The 23,472-nt window shown below is 34.6% G+C and overlaps 1 protein-coding gene and 1 pseudogene across 1 annotated transcript in view; one reads left to right on the plus strand and one right to left on the minus strand.

Annotated features, from left to right (window-relative positions):
• Positions 1 to 633: 633 nt before the first annotated feature.
• The window catches only part of LOC112048843 (protein qui-1), a 149,873-nt gene continuing 127,034 nt past the window's right edge, over positions 634 to 23,472 (minus strand). The window contains exons 19-31 of the mRNA XM_024086525.2: positions 21,670 to 21,841; positions 21,082 to 21,200; positions 20,300 to 20,560; positions 19,398 to 19,568; positions 16,096 to 16,290; positions 14,986 to 15,184; positions 13,850 to 13,987; positions 11,331 to 11,417; positions 10,175 to 10,319; positions 9,507 to 9,579; positions 9,314 to 9,418; positions 7,625 to 7,700; positions 634 to 7,224 (exon numbers count right to left, since the gene is read on the minus strand). Coding sequence (XP_023942293.2) covers positions 7,208 to 7,224; positions 7,625 to 7,700; positions 9,314 to 9,418; positions 9,507 to 9,579; positions 10,175 to 10,319; positions 11,331 to 11,417; positions 13,850 to 13,987; positions 14,986 to 15,184; positions 16,096 to 16,290; positions 19,398 to 19,568; positions 20,300 to 20,560; positions 21,082 to 21,200; positions 21,670 to 21,841 — 1,758 coding nt within the window. The 3' untranslated portion in view covers positions 634 to 7,207. The remainder of the gene's footprint in view (positions 7,225 to 7,624; positions 7,701 to 9,313; positions 9,419 to 9,506; positions 9,580 to 10,174; positions 10,320 to 11,330; positions 11,418 to 13,849; positions 13,988 to 14,985; positions 15,185 to 16,095; positions 16,291 to 19,397; positions 19,569 to 20,299; positions 20,561 to 21,081; positions 21,201 to 21,669; positions 21,842 to 23,472) is intronic.
• Positions 22,905 to 22,988, plus strand: LOC112048848 (small nucleolar RNA U3; annotated as a pseudogene).

A 23,472-nucleotide genomic window follows, 5' to 3' on the forward strand; every position in this document is an offset into this window, starting at 1 on the left:
TGCGGTTGCCGATGCAATTTAGCAAAACATCTACATACAATTGTATCACGCGCCCACCGCAGCGTCAATTAACAGCAAACGCACTGAGACCGCACTATTGATGTTATATATGTTATTGTAAATACGATATAGGTATTCTGAAATAGATATACCTATATTCAAATCTTAATTATTTATTACTTGACAATATAGTTTATCGATGAAAGGAAGTGATGAAATCCAAGTGAAATCACAGACTTAAGTTTATATATATTCTAGACTAGCTGACGCCGCGCGGTTTCACCCGCGTGGTTCCCGTTCCCATAGGAATACAGGGATAAAATATAGCCTATAGCCTTCCTCAATAAATTGTCTATCTAACACTGAAAGAATTTTTGAAATCGGACCAGTAGTTCCTGAGATTAGCGCGTTCAATCAAACAAACAAACTCTTCAGCTTTATAATATTAGTATAGATGATGTGTTATTTTTTTATTAAGATTTTTAAGATGTTGCTTGACGTTCATTTTATATACCATTGACAGAAACGACAGAACAATAATGGAACGGTTATTAAAATCACTTACGTACCTAATATTATATAGTATTTATACTACTTTGGAAAGGTTTAGTTAAAGAAATAAAACCATTATAGTAAGAAACACAGAGAATATATTTCAGATATAACATCACGACAGGTCCAAAATAAAACTCACTTCACTTCAAGTGAGGAATAGGAAACCACGAATATATAAAACTCTATACAAATAGTTAACAAGGTGAGTGTCTAACATTACGATACAATTTATTGCGTACTTAGTGTAAACGTGACCTTACGCCAGAGATAAGGTGGAGTGCATACATCAGTTTACCGCGTGCGGTTGTAACTATTCCACGGGCTGGGATATAAGTAGAGGAAATGAAAGCTGCGCCACACAATACATTGCCAACTTAGCTCCAATATGGTTTCTTTTGCCTTCACCACTTGGGCATGTCAACACCAGCAGGGTTATTATGTATCTCGGTGTGCCATCCAAATAATGGGTCACTATGTCGTTTTACATCGTAGTTTTGTTTTGCAATCATCTAACAAACCAACTTACGCTAGTCGGAGAGGCACTAGAAGAAGAACTATTACTATTCTCACTTAAATAAAAATCATCTAATAATGTGTTTTCAAATAAATTACATAATTATCGCCATTTTACAAAAAGTGGCATTAGTTTACGAACGTTATTTTAACGAAAAACCGGTATTTACGTAATTTAGTTGAAATATTCATGTTAAATGGTCGAAATAACAAAAAACCACTGCCACTTAAAATAACTATGTTAGATGATCACAAAGACGAAAATACGATGAAAAATGATGCAGTGACTCATTATTTGAATGGTCTATCGAAATACATAATAACGCTGCAGAACCTAATAAGCAAAAGCACCAAGAACCACTCGCAGTATGCTGTTTGAGCCAAGCATATATCGCTAATTTGCAGCTGGCACAATAAACAATGTGATGTGTGAAAATCCTTCACTTCTGTCTTTTTTCAGTACTAATAGAATTAGAAAAGTTCTTCAGATCTAGAATTTTTATTAAAAATACTCATGGATATAGAAAACCAAACATTTTGGGGAGCATCATCAAAATTTCTTTCAATTTCTTTGATTATATTTTGAAAACATAAACTTAAAATGTATAATGTGCCTTTGAATTCCAACATTTATTATGTTTTGTTTCAATGAACCGTGAATAATGGCGAGATAATCTGTTAGTTCCATCTAAAATATTCATAGGTAAATCGGAAATTTATAGCGAACAGAAACTTTATAAGTTTTTAACAAACAAGCGAGACGTTTATTGCATCGATCTGATTAACTCTACAACGCGATTTAGACTTGGACCTAGACTTTCGGATGAAGGTTTAGACTTGGATCTAGACTTTCGGATCATGAGGTTCTAATAACCTTATTTCTCTTAAGCGTATTCTGGTTGGTCTTCTATCTTTATATTTTGATAGTGGTCTTTACAGTGTTAAAAATAATCCCCAGAACGTGTCGATCTACATAAGAATTAAGAAAATAAACTATTTTAATTTTAGCGTCGCGTGGTGAATCTAACTGCCTGAACCCCCTTTAATATTGAAGAGAGGAGGAGTGTCTTGCAGTGATCTTATAAAATCACGTTGATGATGATAATGATGACTTTCGTCACAAGGGTGTCAAAGGTGTTTTAGAACGGTAACATAAATGCATAATATTGTACTCGTTTCAAAAGATTACGGATTACGATTATTCGACAATGTAGTAGCGGTAACCGCATGCGATACTCTAATGTGTGCACTCTGCCTTGAGGTTTATAAAATTAGCTTACTAAAGGCAAGATTATAGAGTTTACAGTGTAACGTACGACGGTCTACAGTAAAACTGTTACATATAATATTATCTATGGTGGTTTTAATAAAAATAAACCATTATCATGTAGATAAAATGAAAGTTAAATCTGAATCCAATGCAAGTTTAGTATAGAATCGACAGACAACTTTAGATTTTAATGGCACTTCTTTATTTAAATTTCATTGTTTTTCCATTATCTTCTTACGGCCTCATGCAATTCTACTTTGTTTTAGTTTTATTTCCGTGATATTGCAATTATTGAAACATTTTTTATCACTGTTACAAAACAACATATATATATATATATATATATATATGTGTGTGTATTAAATATGATACGAACGTATATTAAATATGTCCTTTGGCATTTTTGTATAGTTTTTGTGTAATTTCTGTATATAAAAACAAACGAACAAGTTAGATGGAATATCGAGAATTGTATCTTTATTTAATAATTTTGAATTTGAAAATACTAAAGCTAACGCTTCCATAACAGGGGACATGAGATTCAATAAGGATTTCAATAGCTAAAGCGATCTGCCGATATCCCGGGAGAGTTCTTAAGAGATAAATCAGATACATTGCTACAATAAATTTATAGAACAAATTAAAAATATAATTTTAAGATCTAGCTTAAATATCTACAAATAAGTGCAACTACCTATAAGATATTATTGCATTTTCTAATTAATAACATCTAATTTCAAATTTAAGTAATTTAGATGAAAACTAACTTTATCAAAATCATTAAAATATTTCAAATAGCTAAATCAGTTGAGTACCAACAATAGTTATAAAATATCGACTGTCAAAAATAACTTTTCAATAATAAAACATACCGTTATATAAATAATATAATTATTAAACAAAAACGGTATTCAAAACATCTTGGTGTAAAATATTTTATACTAGAAAATAGCAATATGTAAAGAGTTTTAAAAATATTTGATGCATATTTAGAGCTTTATCATGGTTGTTTTTGTCCTTCATTGCGTATTTCAAATAAATAATAATTTATAGTTACTCGAACATTTCGAAATTATTCTGTAGCGCTTTTCTCTAAGGAAATTTTTAAAATTTGAAACTGTGAGCCTCCAATTTACTCTCGTTTTTATTATAGTGATGTAGAATTAAATCCTAAGCTCATAATTTCGAGTTACAAAAATAGCGTTACAGAATAATAAATACCGATTCTAGATCGGTATTAAATACTAAAATTAAATATGTAAGTGTGTGTGTAATTTTAGTAATTTTAATTACTAAAATTAAATATGTAAGTGTGTGTTGACTACAAAATGTGCTTACATTTGCTGTTTGTTCAACACACTGTATTTTTTATAAATTATGAGTTTCTTCACAATTGTGTATAATTCTTAAATAATCGATCCAAGGAGAAATATTAAATTATCATATTTACATAAACGAGGATGTATAATAATAAATTTAAAGAAAAATGTTTTGAAATTAAGTAATTAATATTATTGTAAAAGACATTTTATTTATTAGTGTAAATATTAATAACTATAGACTAGGTGTTCACTAGAATTAATGTACTCTAACATTATTTCATTTTAAATGTACTTAATAAAAAGTCTTTATAAGGGATCACAGTTTGGAAAACTAGTTCGATACGATGATCGGGGAGATTAATTATTATTTAAGCTTATCATAAAGTTTAGTACTTCTTTCAATTTATTAAAAAAAGCTGGTGAAATTAGAAAAAAATGCGTGAAATTACAATAATAATAAGAATTTCAAGTGGCTAGGTAGTTAAATATTTAGTTTTGGCTGTTACACGTATAGTCTGGTATCTCAAAATAGTCAATAATGATAGTTTAAGGCAGATGTTCACAGATCCGAATCGTATATCGGAAGCATCGCATCAAACGGATTTTAGTATTCTTTGTATAGAAAGTCATACAAGTGCGTCCACTGATCCGCATTGAACGGATTTTTAAAAAACTGTTCAATATTATAGAAATTTTGAATTTTGCAATTATGACACTTTAAAATAACATTTAGCTACGATACGACTTTTCAAAATCCACATCTGTCAGACACAAGTAAATACTGCAAAACACCTATTTTTCTGACAAAAATGTAATTTAAGCTTTGTCTGTCGAGCTTCATGTAAGAGCCCCTGCACATTAGTTTTTCTAATGTGAACTTTAGACGAAAGTGTGCCAACAGACTACACGACAACATCCATATGATTTCGCGAAGACAACATTCAGGAGTATGGGTAGAATAACTCGTAAAACTAACCATCTTAGCTTAAATTTGCATTTCCTCATCAACACATAACAAATACAACGGAGTATTGTTTTGACTGCCGTGGAATGCAATGGAAACGAATTTTTTGTACAAAGTATCAAAGACTTTACGAGTACCTATGTCAATGTACAACATAAAAACTAAGTAGTTCGGGTCAAAAAATAATTCGTGTGTCTTCCGGGAAATCCTCGCGAATTTTCGAGATTTCCAATTACCAGTGACGTCATTACTATCAGTGACGTCTAAGTCATTCACGGAAAACGGTGTGATGATCGGTCGGTCGGCAGTACGGTGCCAAGCGAAAGGGAAGCGAAATTCTCGAGCATTATCAAGCATTCCCGCGAATAAACGCGCCTTTTCACGCAATGAAGAATGAATGAATTAATGCTTCCATTTGCCATAGATTCCGCAGTATTGTAAATTGAGATTTAGACTACATCGTCATTTAACATGATGCGTTGAGAATATATTGTAAAGGATGCTTTCAAGGCATATCATGTATTTAATTTTACGTTAGTGATACTAGTTATGTTGTAGTCGTGTGCTGAAGTGTACACTTTCGACGAACGACAATAGAATAAAGCTAATGCGTAAGGTCTTTAAAATTACTCTCCATTAGCCGTGTTGGCCTTTTTGTATTCATACAACTTTTAAAATCCAAGACAAGCTTAATAAACCTTAATTTTCAGCAACTTTTGTGTTTGTCAGGATTAGTGGCTACAACTGGAATCTATTCTAATTAATCTTATCAATACAACTAACTTAATTACATTATGAACCTAATCTAAACATTAGCATGAAAATGCGTTTATTTTTTAGGAATTACGACCAACTTCAAAACTTCGCGTTCACATGATACTCGTATGGTGTAGCATAAGAACAGTAAGTTTAAACGTAAAAACTTCTGTAAAATTATCCCCGATAGGTTCACTATTGGTGTATTGTATTACTTGACCCGTACCAGTATGCAACATGGTGCCGGCTACAAGCGTCTGTGTTTTCTGGTTTGCTACGTATTTTACGTATGCCGCTCCAGGAAAATTTTCTCAGTGTACGCTTCCTTGCCGGCTACTTACCGAGTCACTGCTGTATTGTTTTAACTTAACTTTAATCTACCTAATCTTAAATTGTTGACATATTGTACACATGCTTTGATGCAAACTAATAATTTGAATTTGAAGGAAGTGAATATAATGAAAGTTCATAATTTGATAGCCAAGCCACGGGCGATATCGTGGTTAGAATATACGTTCGGGAAATGTGAGACGAGGACCTCGTCTTCACTGTCGCAGATTGGCCTCTAGATGTTCAACATTCATAGAACGCACTTTTAATAATTTGTTACCTACTGTGCGGGATACATCTCTCTCCGTTCGTGCCAAATTGAAATTCCGTCGGATTATAAAAATGCACAACATTTATTTTTGCGTAAATACTATCTTTCTAGAGTAGTTTATACCTGGACACTAAAATAATAGACAAGAAACATGTTAACAGTTAGACAGTTTTCATTCCTTCTTGAATGAAAAACAGAAGAACGGTAACTTGGAAATATGCTGCTGGATAAGATGATATAAAAGAGACTTAATATTCTTAATATGAAGTTAAATCTATTTTACGAGTATCAAGTCATGAAATTGATAGATACAAGTATTTGAAACTGGTCTGAAAACTAAGCTAAAACTACAAGATCACATTGCATAGAGGCTTGGAAGTCTAGAATTACTTAGATACCTACTCTAAATGACTTATAATCTTATTTTAAATATTACACGCCATAAAGCAGAAACAGATACGAACTTTAATAATATAAAGACATTAGGGAAAGTATTTCGACAATAATTTACAAAAAGTTTTGTTGCAAAGATAAAGACAATATAAAAAAATATAGAAAAGAAGCTACAGAAATAGAAAACGGAGAAAATATTGAAAATGGTAAAAATAAAAATATGGCACACAATTATTATTAGAAATTTGGAAAAGCAAAGTAAATAGAAATAGAAAATGGACAAAATTATGGAATTGGTAACAATAAAAATATGGCACAAAATTATTATAAGTTTAAAAAAGCAAAGTTATAAAGTATGTATAGATAATAAATACAACTCGGATATATGATTTTGGCTTTAAAAGAAAAACTTTGTGCTTTATTGCACGCGCTCTTAACTTTTCAAGTTTAATGCTAAGGATTAAGATTCGTTTATGTATGTTAACGTACATAATAAGTTAACATACATAAAAATGAAATATCGAGAAGAATCAATCAAGAAGAATCAATTCAAGTAAATATCATATTTTAGTTAATATTCAATATAATCTGTTACTATTTAAACACAATAATTTTATATCAACAAACTCTAAAATAATATAGCAAAAAATTCGATTTATTTGTAGCTTAATTAATAATAATTGGTAAACAATATTAATTTATTTCAATAGAACAGCTATACAACAAATTATATTAAGTAATCCAATTCATACAACAAAGTTAATTAATGAATTGGCAAATAAATCGAGACCAGCTCATTAAAGTTATTTACGCTAATTCGATTTGGTTTAACATTACTCCACCATATGTTCTGAAAAAGAAATAGAAATGTCAATAAAAGTCGTTGTTGTAGTTAGTTTCTGATCATCATCACAGAGATATATATGGACTATGGACTATAGATATCCAAAGACTCGATAATCGCTCGGCTCATGTACCTACCCTCTAAATTAATTTACTCTTTGGTCATAAATTTGACGAAAGATTATGTTAAAACTTGTCAAATAGTAGCTCCCCGCTATTATTATTGAGAACGACTTATGGCGCTGTTTTTATGAAACGTAACTGCAATTTATACAGTTCAAATCGCTGGACTATGTAGTATGTATTACTCGTGCGTACAAACAGAGTACAAACATCATTCGAGTCAAGTGTCAAGTTAATCCGTACGAGCTGTAAGCTTTGTTGTTTTTAAAGACTACCACACGTACCTTGTTCTTCCACTGGGGTGTGATCTTCGTCAGATGAGTCAACCCTCTCGATGAGTGAGCTTTGTTTTGATAACGACTGTAACAAATATTTCAATATCAATAAAAGAAAAATAAAATTCTCTGATTCGGTGTCCTTCGTAGGGTTAAGCCAACCAAGTATATTTATACTAGTAGACGCCGCGCGGTTTCACCCGCAGGAATACGGGGACAAAATATAGCCTATAACCTTCCTCGATAAATCGTATCTAACACTGAAATAATTTTTCAAATTGGACCAGTAGTTCCTGAGATTAGCGCGTTCAACCAAACAAACAAACAAACTTTACAGCTTTATAATAATAGTATAGAAGTATAGATTAGTATGATTTATATTTATTTTCTAAAAGGCACCGAGTTAGTGAATTCAGGTTTTGATGAGTCCAAAAAGAAACTGATAAAGTCCAAGTCAAAGTCAAAATCAAAGCCAAATTCAAAATTCAATTATTTCAATTGTCCTTGTATAATATGAATATGACTGAAATAGTTATATACCTATTTTTAATTTATCAAATTACATTTGGTAGTACATAAGCTAGTAAGTATTAATTATGACGTGTTAAATTCTGATAAGATGACATCTGTGAGACTTTAGCACAATATAAACACACAATGTATCTATAGATCTCAGTCAATGTCTTAGTAGGTACTTAATAGGTATGATTTAAAATAGATTATAAAACTCAGTTTTCAATTTGCAAGTAAAAAGTTTTCTCATTTTAATTGGCTACTGAACACAGTTATTATATTTCTGAAAACTTTCAGCAGTTATAAAAGTTATTATTCAATTCCAATGGAAATCTTCAGCGATTGCTTCAGCTTGAACTTATCGAACGCATTCAATAAGTTTTCTTAGAAAATGGAGGTATCCATATTATTGGAAGAAATTTCTTATTAAATGAAGTTATATTAAAATATCTCGAATGGCTAGACGTATGTGTGTAATGCCTTAAGTTTCTTTATATGTAGATTAATTAAGTTGATAAGAAAATGAAAATATTATTGAGCCTGAACAAGATACTTCTTGTTTTGATTATGAGTACGATAAATACGGTTTTGCTATAGTAGTACCTAGTAGTAGTAGGAACAACCATAACAACTAGATTTTATTTCATCAAGACCCTAAACGTACCAGAAAAATTAGGAATTCACTTTCGGCTGTCCATCTTAAATGTAGGAATCTAAATCCGATCCGGTTTTGAAATTACTAAAGACAGATTTCATTTAAAACAAAATATTGTTGATAAGGTTCATATGGAGCTATTTGTCCGAATGGTAAGAAGGAAAAAGAAAAACCCATATGAAAAAGGCATGCTTAGTTGCTTTAGGCACGTAGAGGATGAATGAATGGAGATATGAGGAGATAACATTAGGGATTTATAAGGCAAGGGTAAATAAAAATGTTGGTAGGGAGGGCCAAGGCGAACATTCCTGAATCTGATCCAGGACATTCACATTATAAGCCAGGTCAAGAATACTTCAATCGATGAACTTGCATGAAAAGACTGACGAAGATGGAAGAAGCAAGGGAGATGTTCCGTGATCATAGAAAGGGAAAAGACTTGTGCTCTGCCTACCCTTGCATGAATGGGGCGCAGTGATATTATGTGAGTATGTATTTATGTATGTACGTATGCATGTGCATGTAGGTACCTTATTCGAGCGGCGTCGCGGAGGTGATATTTTATTCCACAATGCTTCTAACTGATCGAAGTGTTGAGATTGTGCTATAGCTGCTTGTTCAGGACCCAGGCTTACCTATGAATTTAAAAAAAAATATTATAAATAGTTACGCAATGTTAAAATTCCTACTACTGTTATAGCGACTAGTAGATAAAACAATTACCTGAGAGCCCAAGTCTTTATTTTTCGCTTCCTGTATCTTGGATATCTCTTCCATTGATGCTGATACGGAGAATCTAAAAGTAGGAAGATCTGGCTTAATAAACATATATGGATGGTGCACCAACAGTAAAACAAAACACTATAAAAATAATTTACATAAAACTTTCAATTTTAATTTTTTTTAATTAATAAATGTAATTTTAATCTAAGAAATAATTGACTAGGTACTGTAGAGTTAATTTTAAGTATTCGAAATATCAGAATTTATAAAAACCTAAATAAAATGAAAAGCTACACAAAAATAAAACTACCTTTGTTTAATTTTTATTGGTAGGATGAATTTAACTATTATAATATATAAATCTGTAGAGAGGTCAATTTTGTACAAGAAATATATTTCCAAAATAACTATCAGGGGTGATTAGTGATCGTTACTGATACCAAAAATGCAATCAGTCAATCATAAAATTTTTGTTTGTCTGTCTGTCTGTATGTTAGTTATAGAAACAAAAACTACTGCACGGATTTTAACGAAAGTTGGTACAATTACTCTTCATACTCTTTCGCCGTATAGTAAAATTTTTGTCACGCTACGATCAATAGGAGCAGAGCAGTGAAGGGAAATGTTGGAAAAACGGGAGAAGTTTGTCATCAATCATAAGTCTTTACCGTCTTTTCAGTCTTTCGTCCACTTGTGCCATCATGGCTGCCGAGGTGAGATGTCCGTATTTCTTCTGCCACGTGTACGTGTCCAAGGAGACTTCTTTCTTGAGTAACCTTCTCATTGGTCGCTTTGGAGCTAACGGCCGTAACTCTGCATAGACATTTGATTTATAAGTTACTAGCTGACGCCGCGCGGTTTTACTCGCGTGGTACCCGTTCTCGTACGAATACGGGGATAATATAGGCCTATAGCCTTCCTCGATAAATGGGTTATCTAACACTGAAAGAATTTTTCAAATCGGACCAGTAGTAGTTCCTGAGATTAGCGCGTTTAATTAATCAAACAAACAAATTCAGCTTTATAATACTAGTATAGACTAGCAGATATTGCGCGATTTCACACACGTGGTTCCCGTTCCCGCAGGAATACGAGAATAAAATATAGCATACCTATAGCACTCCTCGATATCGTAGCATTCTAATTTCTACTGCTGAAAGAAGTTTTAGAAGCGGATCAGTAGTTAAGAAATTTACCCCTTACAAAGAATTGTTACAAACTAACAAACTTTACCTCTTATATATATTAGAATAGATGTATTCAATAGCATCAGGCGTTACATTGTAGAAATGCACAGTGAATTATTAAATTATTTTGCTATTGAACGAACGGAACTGCATCCCGATGCGTTAATGGCATGTTTACGTTTTAGATTCTATATAAACTAAACTATGCTAATATAAAGGCAATTTTGTGGAAGTACCAGTGTATCCGCGAACATTATTTTCGGAGCTACAGGGATTTAAAGGATCATATTTGCGGCACTGCCACGGATCGTTAAAAAACGCCCCATATAAAATGGCACAAATGAATGACGTCATCGATCACAGTGATCATTAGATTTGTATGGATGTTCGAACAAAATTAATATATCTTTGTTATTTTGTGCATTTAAGTTTATATTTCACATGTTAAAAATGTAATATTTTCATTTAATTACGATAAACGATTTTGATTCACTCTGAAATTTTCTTTTTGTATTGATTCCTGCAGTGGACGTCCATTGGCTGATATGATGATGATGTAGAAAATTCACTATCTCCCATAATTCCCATACATCCATTAATATCGGGACACTCTTTATATAGAAGATAATTGACTTACCATCAACGTCCTTGGTCGGCGCCGCGTAGGTAGGTATTTTGACGTAGGTTGCGGGGGTGTTGTGTAGGCATATGATCGGCAAGCAACCTGTTGATACAGTTCACTGTTGTTATTAATGTTGTTGTTGCAGTTGTTATTAATGGTTCATAATAAATAATTTCACTGCTTCGTGTATAACAACGCTTTGTTCTGTATAAGGGAGCAAACATTGTGTATTTTCCCTTGTAAATATTATCTGTCTATGTTTTAATTTAGCAAACGTTCATATTTGCTTGGAAATTATTTAGAATTACATTCTGATTGTGTGATATTGGTATCTATTATGTTAACATGTTATTTCTAAGATTATTTTATACAATTTATTGTATTTGTACAGTTTTGTTTTAGTTTTTACGAGTATATGTACATTGGAGCGTACTCGTAAGTGATAGCGAACGAAATATAGCCGATATTACTCGCTGATAATGTATCATTATTTATTAATATTCAAAATAAAAAAAACAAAGACTTTAAAACATTTTGCATACAAATACAGGTCGAAGCGGGTATTGCGCTAAAATATTTAAAAGATTTTGTGTTACAACTGCCAGATCTGTTCACGGGCGAAGTTTACAATATTTTAAGCTGTTATACAAACTTATTTACTTATTTTTTTATATGTGTTAGTTTTCTTTGAAGGTAGACCCTGGTGATTTTTTTACTTAGTATTTCCAATTCGAGAAGTTAACGAATGACTACGATCTCACCTAATATGAAGTGACGATGAACCGACTGGTTTCTACATAACATCGTACCAGAACGCTAAATAACGTGGCGATACGTTTTTACCCCTAAATATATTGGGTTAGAGTAAGTAAATATTATTATTAAATCCTAATTCTGCATTACGAATTGAACTCAGTGCCTTTCTCTTGTAACAACTAAATCACCAAAGAATATGGGAGAAAAATATTACGTACTAGAAAATCGAATTTCATTCTGCAAGATACAAAAATGAAACATTGAATATTTGTATGAAAATTGATTCGTAAAATAGCAATTCCATTTTAGTATTTCTAGGACGCCGAGGGATTATCCCGAGAAGTTGCGGTAATATTTTGCCTTTTCAGAGAATATTCTAAAAGTTATCGCTTAGCATTTGCAAATCTCCAGACGTGAGCCTTTTCGTGTTGGCTTTGTTAAGTAATTCTGCGATAACAAAATGGATGAATGGTAGGTGAAAGCAAGTTTTTATAGTAGAGCTACGCTTATTGGATGAATGTACGAAACATAAGGGGTTAGTTAGCAGTGGCGTGCATAAGATTGTCGATCAGGGTATGGACTTGTAAGAAAAATTAACCAAACTGGGAAAATCTTCATTTAACAATTTATTCATTAAGAAAACAAATTATTCCTAGGGGATGCAGTATTTTAATGCATGTATGAAGTGCACGCCAGTAGGTAGGTGCCTACTTGAACTTTTCATGATACTTGCTTGTCAAACGATGTTTGATAAACGCTGCGATTAAATTAGTATGCTATGCTATATAAACAAAAAAAAAATCGTGTACGATGTCCCTATTCTTAGGGACTTCAAACCCCTTCTAGGTTTAAATGACAATAGTATGATAATGTACAGTTTAACAGAAAATGTGTCTAAAGTAGCCTTGTAGAATTTTGAAATAATATTAAATGTTAAATACCACATATCCCAAACGGTGAAGGAAAAACATTGTAGGGAAACCGTCATACATGGGAATTTTCCCAATTAACTAGTGTTACAAGTTCATCGATCACAGGTGGTATTAATATTTATTATTTATGTTATTGTAGAGGGGAGGTATCAGTGTTGGTATAAATAAGAGGAGTGTTGAACTCAGTTTATTGTTAGGCAGCGTAGACACCGTTATGCTGCCAGTCGCGTTAGTGATTTTGTGTAATATTGTTTGTGTTGTAATTATTGTTTATCATAAATTGTTTAGTGTGGGCATGGAGAATATGTCGCGCAGGGGAGGTGAGAGTTTATGCATTCTAAAGGGAACCCTTAAATGTACACCCAAGTTCATAAGTCCCGGGACCTGCTCAAGGTGTTCCCTCTACTACAAAATGATGGTACAATCACTGTCTATGTCATGTTACCCGTCACGCCTTATTATGCTTTAAAAAAAAAATGATCGTGTACTAAATCCTTATTCTTAGGGAGTTCCTACCCCTTATGGGTTTAAATGGTAATCGTATAATAATGTACATTTTAACGAAAATGTGTTTGAAAAGTAGTCTTGTAGAATTTTGAAATAATAATACGTTAATTCGTGACTAACAAACAACCAAACAAATACCTCTTACGTCTTTATACCATTACTTTAAACTCTTTTACAGTGGAATTCATAGATGTCGTGGAAGCGCTTCCAGAGGATCGTTCACCCGCTGTGGGTCGAATTTAACTTCTATGCGTTTGAGAATTCAACACACTGCGGGTGAATGGTCCCCTGGGGGTGCCCCTGCAACGTCTATGAATTCCACTGTATGTTTTACATTACCTCGGTCCATCAGATGTATGACGATGCGCGCGCAGTCGCTGGTGATCTGAAAGCCCGACAAAGGCACGTGGAGAGCCAGTGACGTCAGCGCCAAGCCACGCTTCGTCTCCCAGATTATTAGTGTCTTGTCCTCTGCGCCTAATGGAATATCATGTTTTTAAGAGTAGGAACTTCCTACTGACTATGGTAAGTAAGTTAGTCAACTTACAAAATGGGGGTAGGCTGCGCAAATATTATAAACAAATATGTTAGACGCGTAGGGCCCAGAAAATTAAAGATGTCTGACGTCGTTTGACATTGTTTATGCGTAGCACTTCATCGTTATTAATTATCACCCGAATACTAGTTTTTGCGCATTCGAAATACATAATTCAACATTCGACATACCAAATTCAACTTACATACGATTTTGGTAAATTCATTACCTACTTTAAAGAAGCAAAAATGTAAAAAAAAGGTAATGTTGCCTTTATATACCACAACTTTGGGTTTCTACTTAAGTAACAAAATTTTTCAATTTAGTATGTTGTCGTTATGTGCCACGGACTCGTTTATGAAGGGTACTGTTACCTATAAAATGGCAAAAAATCATGTCTATCTAGAGAGCCTTAAATTATTTATTAATTATTTTATTCTGTTTTCAGTATTTGGTGTTAAAACTCCTCAGAAATCCTCAACTGTCTCACTATCACGGCTGATGATATAGGTACAGACGGACGGACAGCGGAGTAATAATTATACTAGTAACAGGGATCGAGAGCCGTGATAGCCCAGTGGAAATGACCTCTGCCTCCGATTCCGGAGGGTGTGGGTTGGAATCCGGTCCGGGGCATGCACCTCCAACTTTTCAATTATGTGCATTTTAAGAAATTAAATATCACCTGTCCCAAACGGTGAAGGAAAAACATCGTGAGGAAACCTGCATACCAGAGAATTTTCTTAATTCTCTGCGTGTGTGAAGTCTGCCAATCCGCATCTAATTCTGAGAGGAGACTCGAGCTCAGCAGTGAGCCGAATATTAGTTGATAATGATGAATAGGGTCCCGTTTTAACGTTTGGGTACGGAATTCCAAAACAGTAGGTAACTGGTAAGCAACTCAGAACAGATGTTTTCATGCATTATTCAAGAATCTTACCCGAAACAGCAATCGATCCATCACCGGTGACCTTAACACACGTGACTTTGCCCAAATGCCCCGACAGCAGATGCACGTCGGAGCCGGTGTTAATGTCCCACACAATCAGATTATAGTCCCATGATCCAGACACCACTTGCGTCTTATTCGTTATGGATACGGCAACGCAGGTCACTATGTCTGAGTGACCCACTAAAACCTACAAAAAAGGTATGTAAAAATAGAATACCTACATATATAAAAATAAATTTTATAACTATAAGAAAGAAAGAAAGAAATATCTTTATTTTTAGGTAGCCACATATTACAATGTTAAATTCTAATTATATAGCTTATAGCTAGAACAATAAAAGAAGAACGCCCTGCAATATGTGGCATAACCTAGAAAAAGGCCCCAACTCAGCTTTTTGCCACATACTTCCTATAAAAAAAAGTGTGCAGCACTGATTTTTAGTTAGGTCTATAACTATTACTCTCCTTCGTACTAAACCTAAAAAGGACAAAACAAGAAAATATTTCAGATGGAAATTGAGAAATGTATAGGTACTAAAATTATCGTGATAGAGTCGTGGTCTTGGTACATTAACAAGTAGATAATGCTTGAAGAAACATGTCAGCAACGGAGATTTTACAAGATCCGTTGCACATGACGTTTTCAAACGTCCCGATGACGCGCCTTGTACGCGTTTAGGAAGTTCAGGTAACGTAAGGCAATCGGCATTACGGCATATTGTGAACTTTGCACAAGAACGAGACACTCGCGTTTTTATCGATACAAGCGTCTGTAGCGATAACAAAGGCATACGAGTAGAATCTGATATTGTGCACTCATAAAGCACAGTGAAAGCGCAAAAAAAAACGCGCGTCGTCAGTATGTAAAAGCCCTTAAAGTTTTCTTATAACTGGTAAACTACACTTTTGTTTGTTCAAGTTTTATGCGAAGTAATTAATTCAAGAGAATTGTAGCAGAAACTATTAATGGAAATCATTTTAGTATTCATTCTTTAGTTTTAATTTATGTAATTAAATTTATAGTTTACAGCGGAATCTTAGAAAGTGTATCCTTCTCGTATTTTGTTACCTATACCCAACTAAAGAAGTTTTACATACCTGTGACAATTTCCCACCGTCCAGTTGCCAAACTTTCAAGGACATATCCATGGAGCCAGTTACAACGTGCTGCGAGTCAGCCGTCAACGCGAAACATGTCACTCGCTCTGCGTGAGAGACTGAGCGCTTTTCTTCCCCGCTGTCGCCTTCAGCCAACGCCCAGATCCGCACTGAATTGTCACCATCAGATAATACCTAAGGAAAAAGGATAGATAAGAGAAAGTTGTATGATAATAGCGAGAAATACAAGCAGAGCCTTTAGCTATCTCATAAATCGATTCTCTTTCTATAAATGCCTGCAAATCAGCGCTTAGCTGTAGCATAGAGCTGAGGCAGCGCCTCATTCACCGGGCGGAGGATTAACCCCGGCAGGGAGACCAAACGGCCGGAAGTCAGGGCGACAGGTTATTGCTAACGCTTTTGAAATTAAAAAAAAATGTATGGGTTTGGTAATCACGTAAGCTATCGATCACGAATGTTGTTATAATATTGTTAAAAATAAAAAAAAATAAAAACAGTGTAATAAATAAAAAAAATGGGATAATCCGTTATCGTAGCGCCTTTTAGTAGTTATTTGTGTGGAAAGAATCCTCAGACGAAATAAAATAATTTTGAGACACCAATCCCACTAAACATCTACATAAAATATTTATTACAAGCGAAATTTTCAAAGCTGACCCATAAAGTGTCGTCTGAATCCACATTAATGGAAAAGTTCGAATCGTGCGTAAAGGCGAACATAAAAATATTTAAAAGAAAACTTTAAGAATTACTTAAGACTATTTGGACCAGAAAACATTTTAGAGCTTGCTAACAACATTCAAAAAAAGTTATACATCCAATTATTTTTAAAACCTTCGAAATATTCAAATAAGAACTAAAGCAGTATTTAAGATTACAAAGGTATTAATTAAGGAGGTCTAAAGGATAAATTATTCCGAGGAAAGCAGAAACGTTACATCAAGATGGAGATTTTTAAATTACTGTTTTTTATAAAGTCTCGAATGAAGTCCTTTGGTGTCGTACTCAGTTTTTTTCAAATAACACTTTTTAATACTCTACTGTGAATTTGTCAGAGACAAATTACTTTGCCTCCCTGCAGACTTTACACGTTTTATTCAACTAATCCAGTGAGAATGGCAAAGTTAGTATAGTAAAACTTTATTTACAAAAAGATGTTTTTCATAAAGTCGGTACCTAGTCATTTATTTTCATGCAAATGTGCGCGAAAGGTTCTTTTTTTTCATCAAATGATAAGTAATGATAAGTTGACTTGATTAACCGGTTAGAATCGTGATAGCCCAGTGGATACCTCACCTCTGCCTCCGATTCCGGGGGGTGTGGGTTCGAATCCAGTCTGGGACATGCAACTCCAACTTTCAATTTGTGTGCAATTTAAGAAATTAAATATCACGTGTCTCAAATGGTGAAAGGAAAACATCGTGAGGAAATCTACCAGAGAATTTTCTTAATTCTCTGCATGTGTGAAGTCTGCCAATTGGGCCAGCGTGGTGGACTATTGGCCTAACCCCACTCATTCTGAGAGGAGACTCGAGCTCAGCAGTTAGCCGAATATAGGTTGATAGTGATGAATGACTGCGGTCTCTCCTGATGTTAAGTGACGATGCAGTCTAAGATGGAAGCGGGCTATCTTATGAAAGAGGTACAAGTTTATTCTACCTATACCTCGCTTTCTATGCAGGATATTCTCAAAGACCGACCAGTTGTATTAGCCGGTGGGTATTCTCCTTTAAATTAAGTCAGTACAGCAGAAACGCATTCAATTATTTAAAATGATACATGGGAAAGTGTATAATATCGAAACCTCTTTACTTCATAAACAACTGGTTGCTAAACAACAACACACACAACCCATGATAAACATATGTTCCGCTCCCCCATCAGTTTCACACCCTACGCCTCAGTTTTAACCGACTTCCAAAAAGGAGGAGGTTCTACGTTCGGCTGTATGTGTTTTTTTTTTTTTCAACAACTTATCATCATATAGTCTACAACCAATGCAAACCGTCTTGCAAAATAGAATAAACATATATGAACATTACCTAGCTTTACACCTTACCTATCTACCGTCAAAATATAATATCTATATAAGATAAGTTCGAAAAATCTACTTTGAAATACACAAAGCACCGAGGCATATAAAAGCAGAATTATGCTTCAGGAAACGTATAACGAGTAAATGTATATGACGAAGTATGACATTATGTAATAGCGAATATTTAGGTAACATTTTCTTCAATAAAAATCCCATCCATTACTCATCTATGAGATTGATGGCATGGGATCTAAAGATCGTCACTTGTTATTAGGTATCGAGCTCGGGAGAGTTTATGCAAAAATTCGATAACACTAAAGTTGTACAGTGCTTTGATTGATGAATCTACTGTCTAGTCAATAGTGGATTTATTCTAAAGCTGAATCCTGATTTGAAAACATTAATATTTCGTGCATTACAATGGTATACAATAATCGGTATCCTTTAGCGTCAATTAAATAAGTCAGCCGCTAGATATAGGTGGCTAAAACTGTGTTGTTTGGAAGTCTAATCTAATAGAGACTTATAACAAACTGTGGACATCTATCGGCTGAAATAATAAAGTAATATAAAAGTGAATTCCCAAGTAATGTATGATCAATACAGTTATTGTAATGTTTTGCTCACTGGTTCACTCCAACTAAACCCGCTTCGCTCGGTGTTCCGTCATATATGCCCTTTTTCAGAGCATTTGACTATCCGGTGAATGTCAAACATTTTTGTCACGTGATGCCCTGACTGTCATCTTAGAATTCTATAATCTCTTTGGTTTGGACTGCATACATAGCACGTTTACTTGTTAATCTATGACTGCCTTCTACAGTCTGTTTACCTCGTGGAGAGAAAATACTATGGAGTCGGTGCTAGCGTATACAGGTGAGACAAAAAATGCATATTACTGATGAAAGGTTATGTTTGGATGTTTTCGCTCACCACGGCTAGTACAGTCAATTATACTGCAATTCACCAACACTGCAGAGCACATGTTTACTAAATAATATTGTCTGTAATCGCTATAAAGCAAAACTCTCCAAACTTAAAGTTTTCTCAAGCAAAACTCGAAACACGAAAAAGTTGTCTGATACAGAAAGCCCATACGATAATGGAGACAAAACATTAAAGTCTCGTCCTGCTAACACCTTAATAATTTCTCAATCGCGCCTTCTTACTCTTGATATTATTAACTTTTTAATAGCCCGTCTACGTATTCTTGTCTATGGTTTACCTGTACACTACAGTTACTTACCGCAAACTTCATATTGAGAGTAACATCTACACTGGTAGTGGGGCAAGTCGCAGAATGAAGCACGATGCCGGAGTCGACGAGCCAAACGTGCACGTTCCTGCCACGGTCCCCGGACATGGCCCGGCGACCGTCCGACATCATCAGTAAAGTTTGTAACGCCGACTGGTGACCCTGGGTATAGAAATGTTGCTCAGTAATATTGTTACCAGACCTCCCCCACTGTAGTTCCCGTTCCCATGGGAATTATTGTCCTCATTGATGATTTCCGTCAATGGTTTTCTTTTAATTAAACATTCCTTAAAAATAATATGCACTGCTTTTCTCAAAAATAAGTTTTAGTCATATTTTAGCAACACTGTGGTGCAATTCCGCTATCTATTTTAATTTAATTCGAACAAGAGGTGTTAAAAGTCTTATTCGAATTTGAACGTTATGTTTATTATCATCATCATCATTATCAACCCATATTCGGCTCACTGCTGAGCTCGAGTCTCCACTCAGAATGAGAGGGGGTTAGGCCTTAGTCCACCACGCTGGCCCAATGCGGATTTGGCGGACTTCACACACGCAGATAATTAAGTAAAATTCTCTGGTATGCAGGTTTCCTCACGATATTTTTCCTTCACGGTTTGAGACTCGTGATTCTTTAAATGCACACAACTGAAAAGTTGGAGGTGCATGCCCCGGGCTAGATTCGAACCCACGCCCTCCGAAATCGGAGGCAGAGGTGATATCACAGCTCTTATGTTTATAAGATGCCAAAATTAAACTGTCACTAACAATGAAGTTGCCATGGAAACGAACAATTTCATAGCGCTGTTGCTTTACAAAATGCATGGGCAGATCACGTATATAAATTAATACCTATATTAAACTACATACTTTTACAAAAAAACACTAACCTTGTAAGTCAATGAAGACGAGTTATCTGCAAGTTGCCACACAACAACAGTGCGATCCTCCGAACCGCTTAGTACGAGCAAATTATTCGGGCTGAACGTTACACATGTGATGTGGCCCAAATGTCCGTTCAACGTGGTTTGTAGCCGATGTGTGGACAATTGCCAAACACGCACCAAACCGCGCGCACAACCGCTCGCCGCTAACTGACCGTCCCGGGACACTTCCAAACAGCTTATTGGGATAAGCTCGCTCTGTTCTGCCTATCACAAAGAAAAATTGTGTAAGACAGTTGATAATGGTTAATAAAATTTTTAGGCAAGCTTCATCATCATCAGCCACTATTGCACATAGGCCTTTCCGAGCGATACGTCATCACAGGCAAGACATACTCATTAAAGACTTTTGTCTGCATGCAAGTTTCTTTAACATATTAAATTTGAAATAAAATACTTTCATTCATGAAACAGATGGGTGAAGGTAATTTCTAATTCGGATTTACTACTTTATTTGTTTTAAAATTGTGGCACACATAATTTTATTCAATAAAGTTTTTTAAAGTGAAATAGAGGCTAAGCAAGAGTGTTTTGAGTAATTAATTTGATTTTTCGCTGAACTCTATCTAAAAAGTTTTGGTAAGATTGCCTTTGCCTTACCTATATTTAACGACTATATTTAATGTTATCCTTTGTAACATAGAAGACATGGCTGTACGGCTTAATACCTTTGTCTTTTCCAAATAGAAAAAATATTGTAAAAATTGTATGATAGAGTATTGACTTACTTGCAATAATGTAATGTTTGTTGTAGACTTTGTCTGTCGTCGCTTCAACTGTTTCGTAGGCCTGAAGTTGGTTAAGTTGTCCTCTGTGTGGAACGAATATATTGTCACTCTGTTGCCACCTAGGGGACAAAACACGTTTTAACAAACATGGTGAAACGATTGAAATTGTGAGGTTTTGACGAGCATGTTGTTTTCTGCTAGAATCTTCATATCTCTTCGTTCTTCGTATCTCTTCGTTTTTTTACCAAAAGTTTTTTACCGTTTTAAGTTTTAACAAAAATTTAGTGATTTGTTTGCTTTTACTTTACGCTATTTGTTACTGATTATTTACTAAATATCTTTGTTTTTAAAATGCAACTTTGTTATCTTAGGTTACTGGTGTTTTATAGTTAAAAACGTTAGTAGTTTTATTTGTTTCAGTTTCAGTATTTTTGGGTACAACAATTTAAAAAAAAAAGAACCAAAACTGAAACAAGTTGTCACGTTTTTACCTTTACAAATCTTTATAAGCCTCTACTGTGAGGTATATATACCTTAATGAGTTAGCTTGGTATAAAATTGCTGGTGCCAATTCGTTGGTATTCTTACCAGCAGCTAAAAGGAAGTGGTCTTTGTCAGCAATAGCGAGAGCAGCGAGATCGTGAGCAACTGCCAGCGTACGCAGCAGTTGGGCAGTGTGCAAGCTGTAGATGTAGATACGTTGGTCAGCGCACCCAACCGAGACCCTTGACGAATCGTGGCCAACGCAGAAACACTTTATCTGTTAAAAGAAAAGACATTAATGAAATATTGTGATGAATGATCGAAACATGGAGAAAGTAGTAGAAGAAATAAGGAAGGTAGAGGCAGTGTTTTCCATTCATCATCATCATTGATAGCTGACGGACGTCCCCTTATTATAATTTAATATCTAAATAATCTATATAAGAGATACAATATTTATTATTTATAACTAGCAACGTATATTATTATAACATATATTACCAATATGTATTTAATCTGTGCTATTTTGTATCTGTGTAATAATGTGTGTCAAAGATAATGAAATAAAGTTAGTTCCCTTCCGGTTCAACATAGGTCGTTTTATTATACCCCTGATGGAAATAGGCCTATTGCATACAATTCTAAACACCACAGTCTCGAGTCGCCACCATCCAGCGGATCCCTGCAATCCGCTTGATGTCTTCGATCCACCTAGGGGGGGGGGGTCGACATTTCAGCATTATGGGACCCCAACGTCTATTGGCTCTATGCCCTTGGCATTTCAGCTTCGCGACTCGCTGAGCTATGTCAGTGACTTTGGTTCTTCACTGGATCTTTTCGAGTCGATCACGCAGAGAATCTTCAAGCATAACTCGCTCCATCGCCCGCTGAATGACTTTGAGACTTCTTATGAGGCCTATAGTTTTCCGTTGCAGGGGCAGATATCCGTTCTTACAGGAGAGGGGATTTTGAGCTTAGCTTAGTCTACCGCTTATTTTTCGCAAGTTATGTCATGAGGGGTTGCCTGCTAGTGATTGCTTATACCAATAAAGCCACTTAATATACAAAGCTTTATTGAATTCCATATAATCCTAAAAACTAATACATGATCTTAAATTATACGTATAAAAAATAAAGTTGTTTATCTAAATTTACTATTTACAAGATTTTTTGTTTCTTTTTAATTAAAGTTTTTATGTGGACCCCCTGAGGTTAAAAACCTCTTCCAATGTTTTCTACCTTTCCCTGTCTTTAGCTGCAGCTTGCCATTTGACTCCCGCTGTCGCCTCTATTTCAGCTGCCCATCTAGCAGCTGGGCGGCCTCTCTCCCTTATGCCTATTGGTCCTTACTTCATAGGATCATTTCTATAGTAAGCTGTTCACGAGACTCACACAATATGTGAGACCTAACCTAACAAGTAGGTAACTTAACCTAAAATATAAATGTACAGTAGGTATGTGTTAGAAAACTGAAAGACATCTGTATATGGGAGTGGGATTACACATTAAAACTATAGATAATATTATTATTAACTGTCTGCATTCACCCTAAGACTACTGACAGAGTCGATAATTTCATTCCGGCCTACCCTCTTGGGTATAGTAATCGAGGATCACTGAATTGTTTTAGCTCTTACTTACACTTGGATGGGAGAAATAAAGTAAGTGGCCTCTCAGGCCGTTTCATCCCTTATATCATTGAGACGTAGTCTGCTCATAACGGAGTCCTAAAGAGATTTTATGAAGTAAAACTTTCTCATTTTTTATAGTAATACTTAATTTATGTAATAGCTCATCTGATGTTAAGTAAAATGATGTCGCTTAAAACAACAAAGCGACACAAACTATACTCTAGGAACATGATGTATTAAGGTGTTTTGTTGTCAACCTTTCAGATTGGACCACAGC

The sequence above is a fragment of the Bicyclus anynana genome, chromosome 7 (assembly GCF_947172395.1).
Source record: "Bicyclus anynana chromosome 7, ilBicAnyn1.1, whole genome shotgun sequence".
Taxonomy (NCBI): domain Eukaryota; kingdom Metazoa; phylum Arthropoda; class Insecta; order Lepidoptera; family Nymphalidae; genus Bicyclus; species Bicyclus anynana.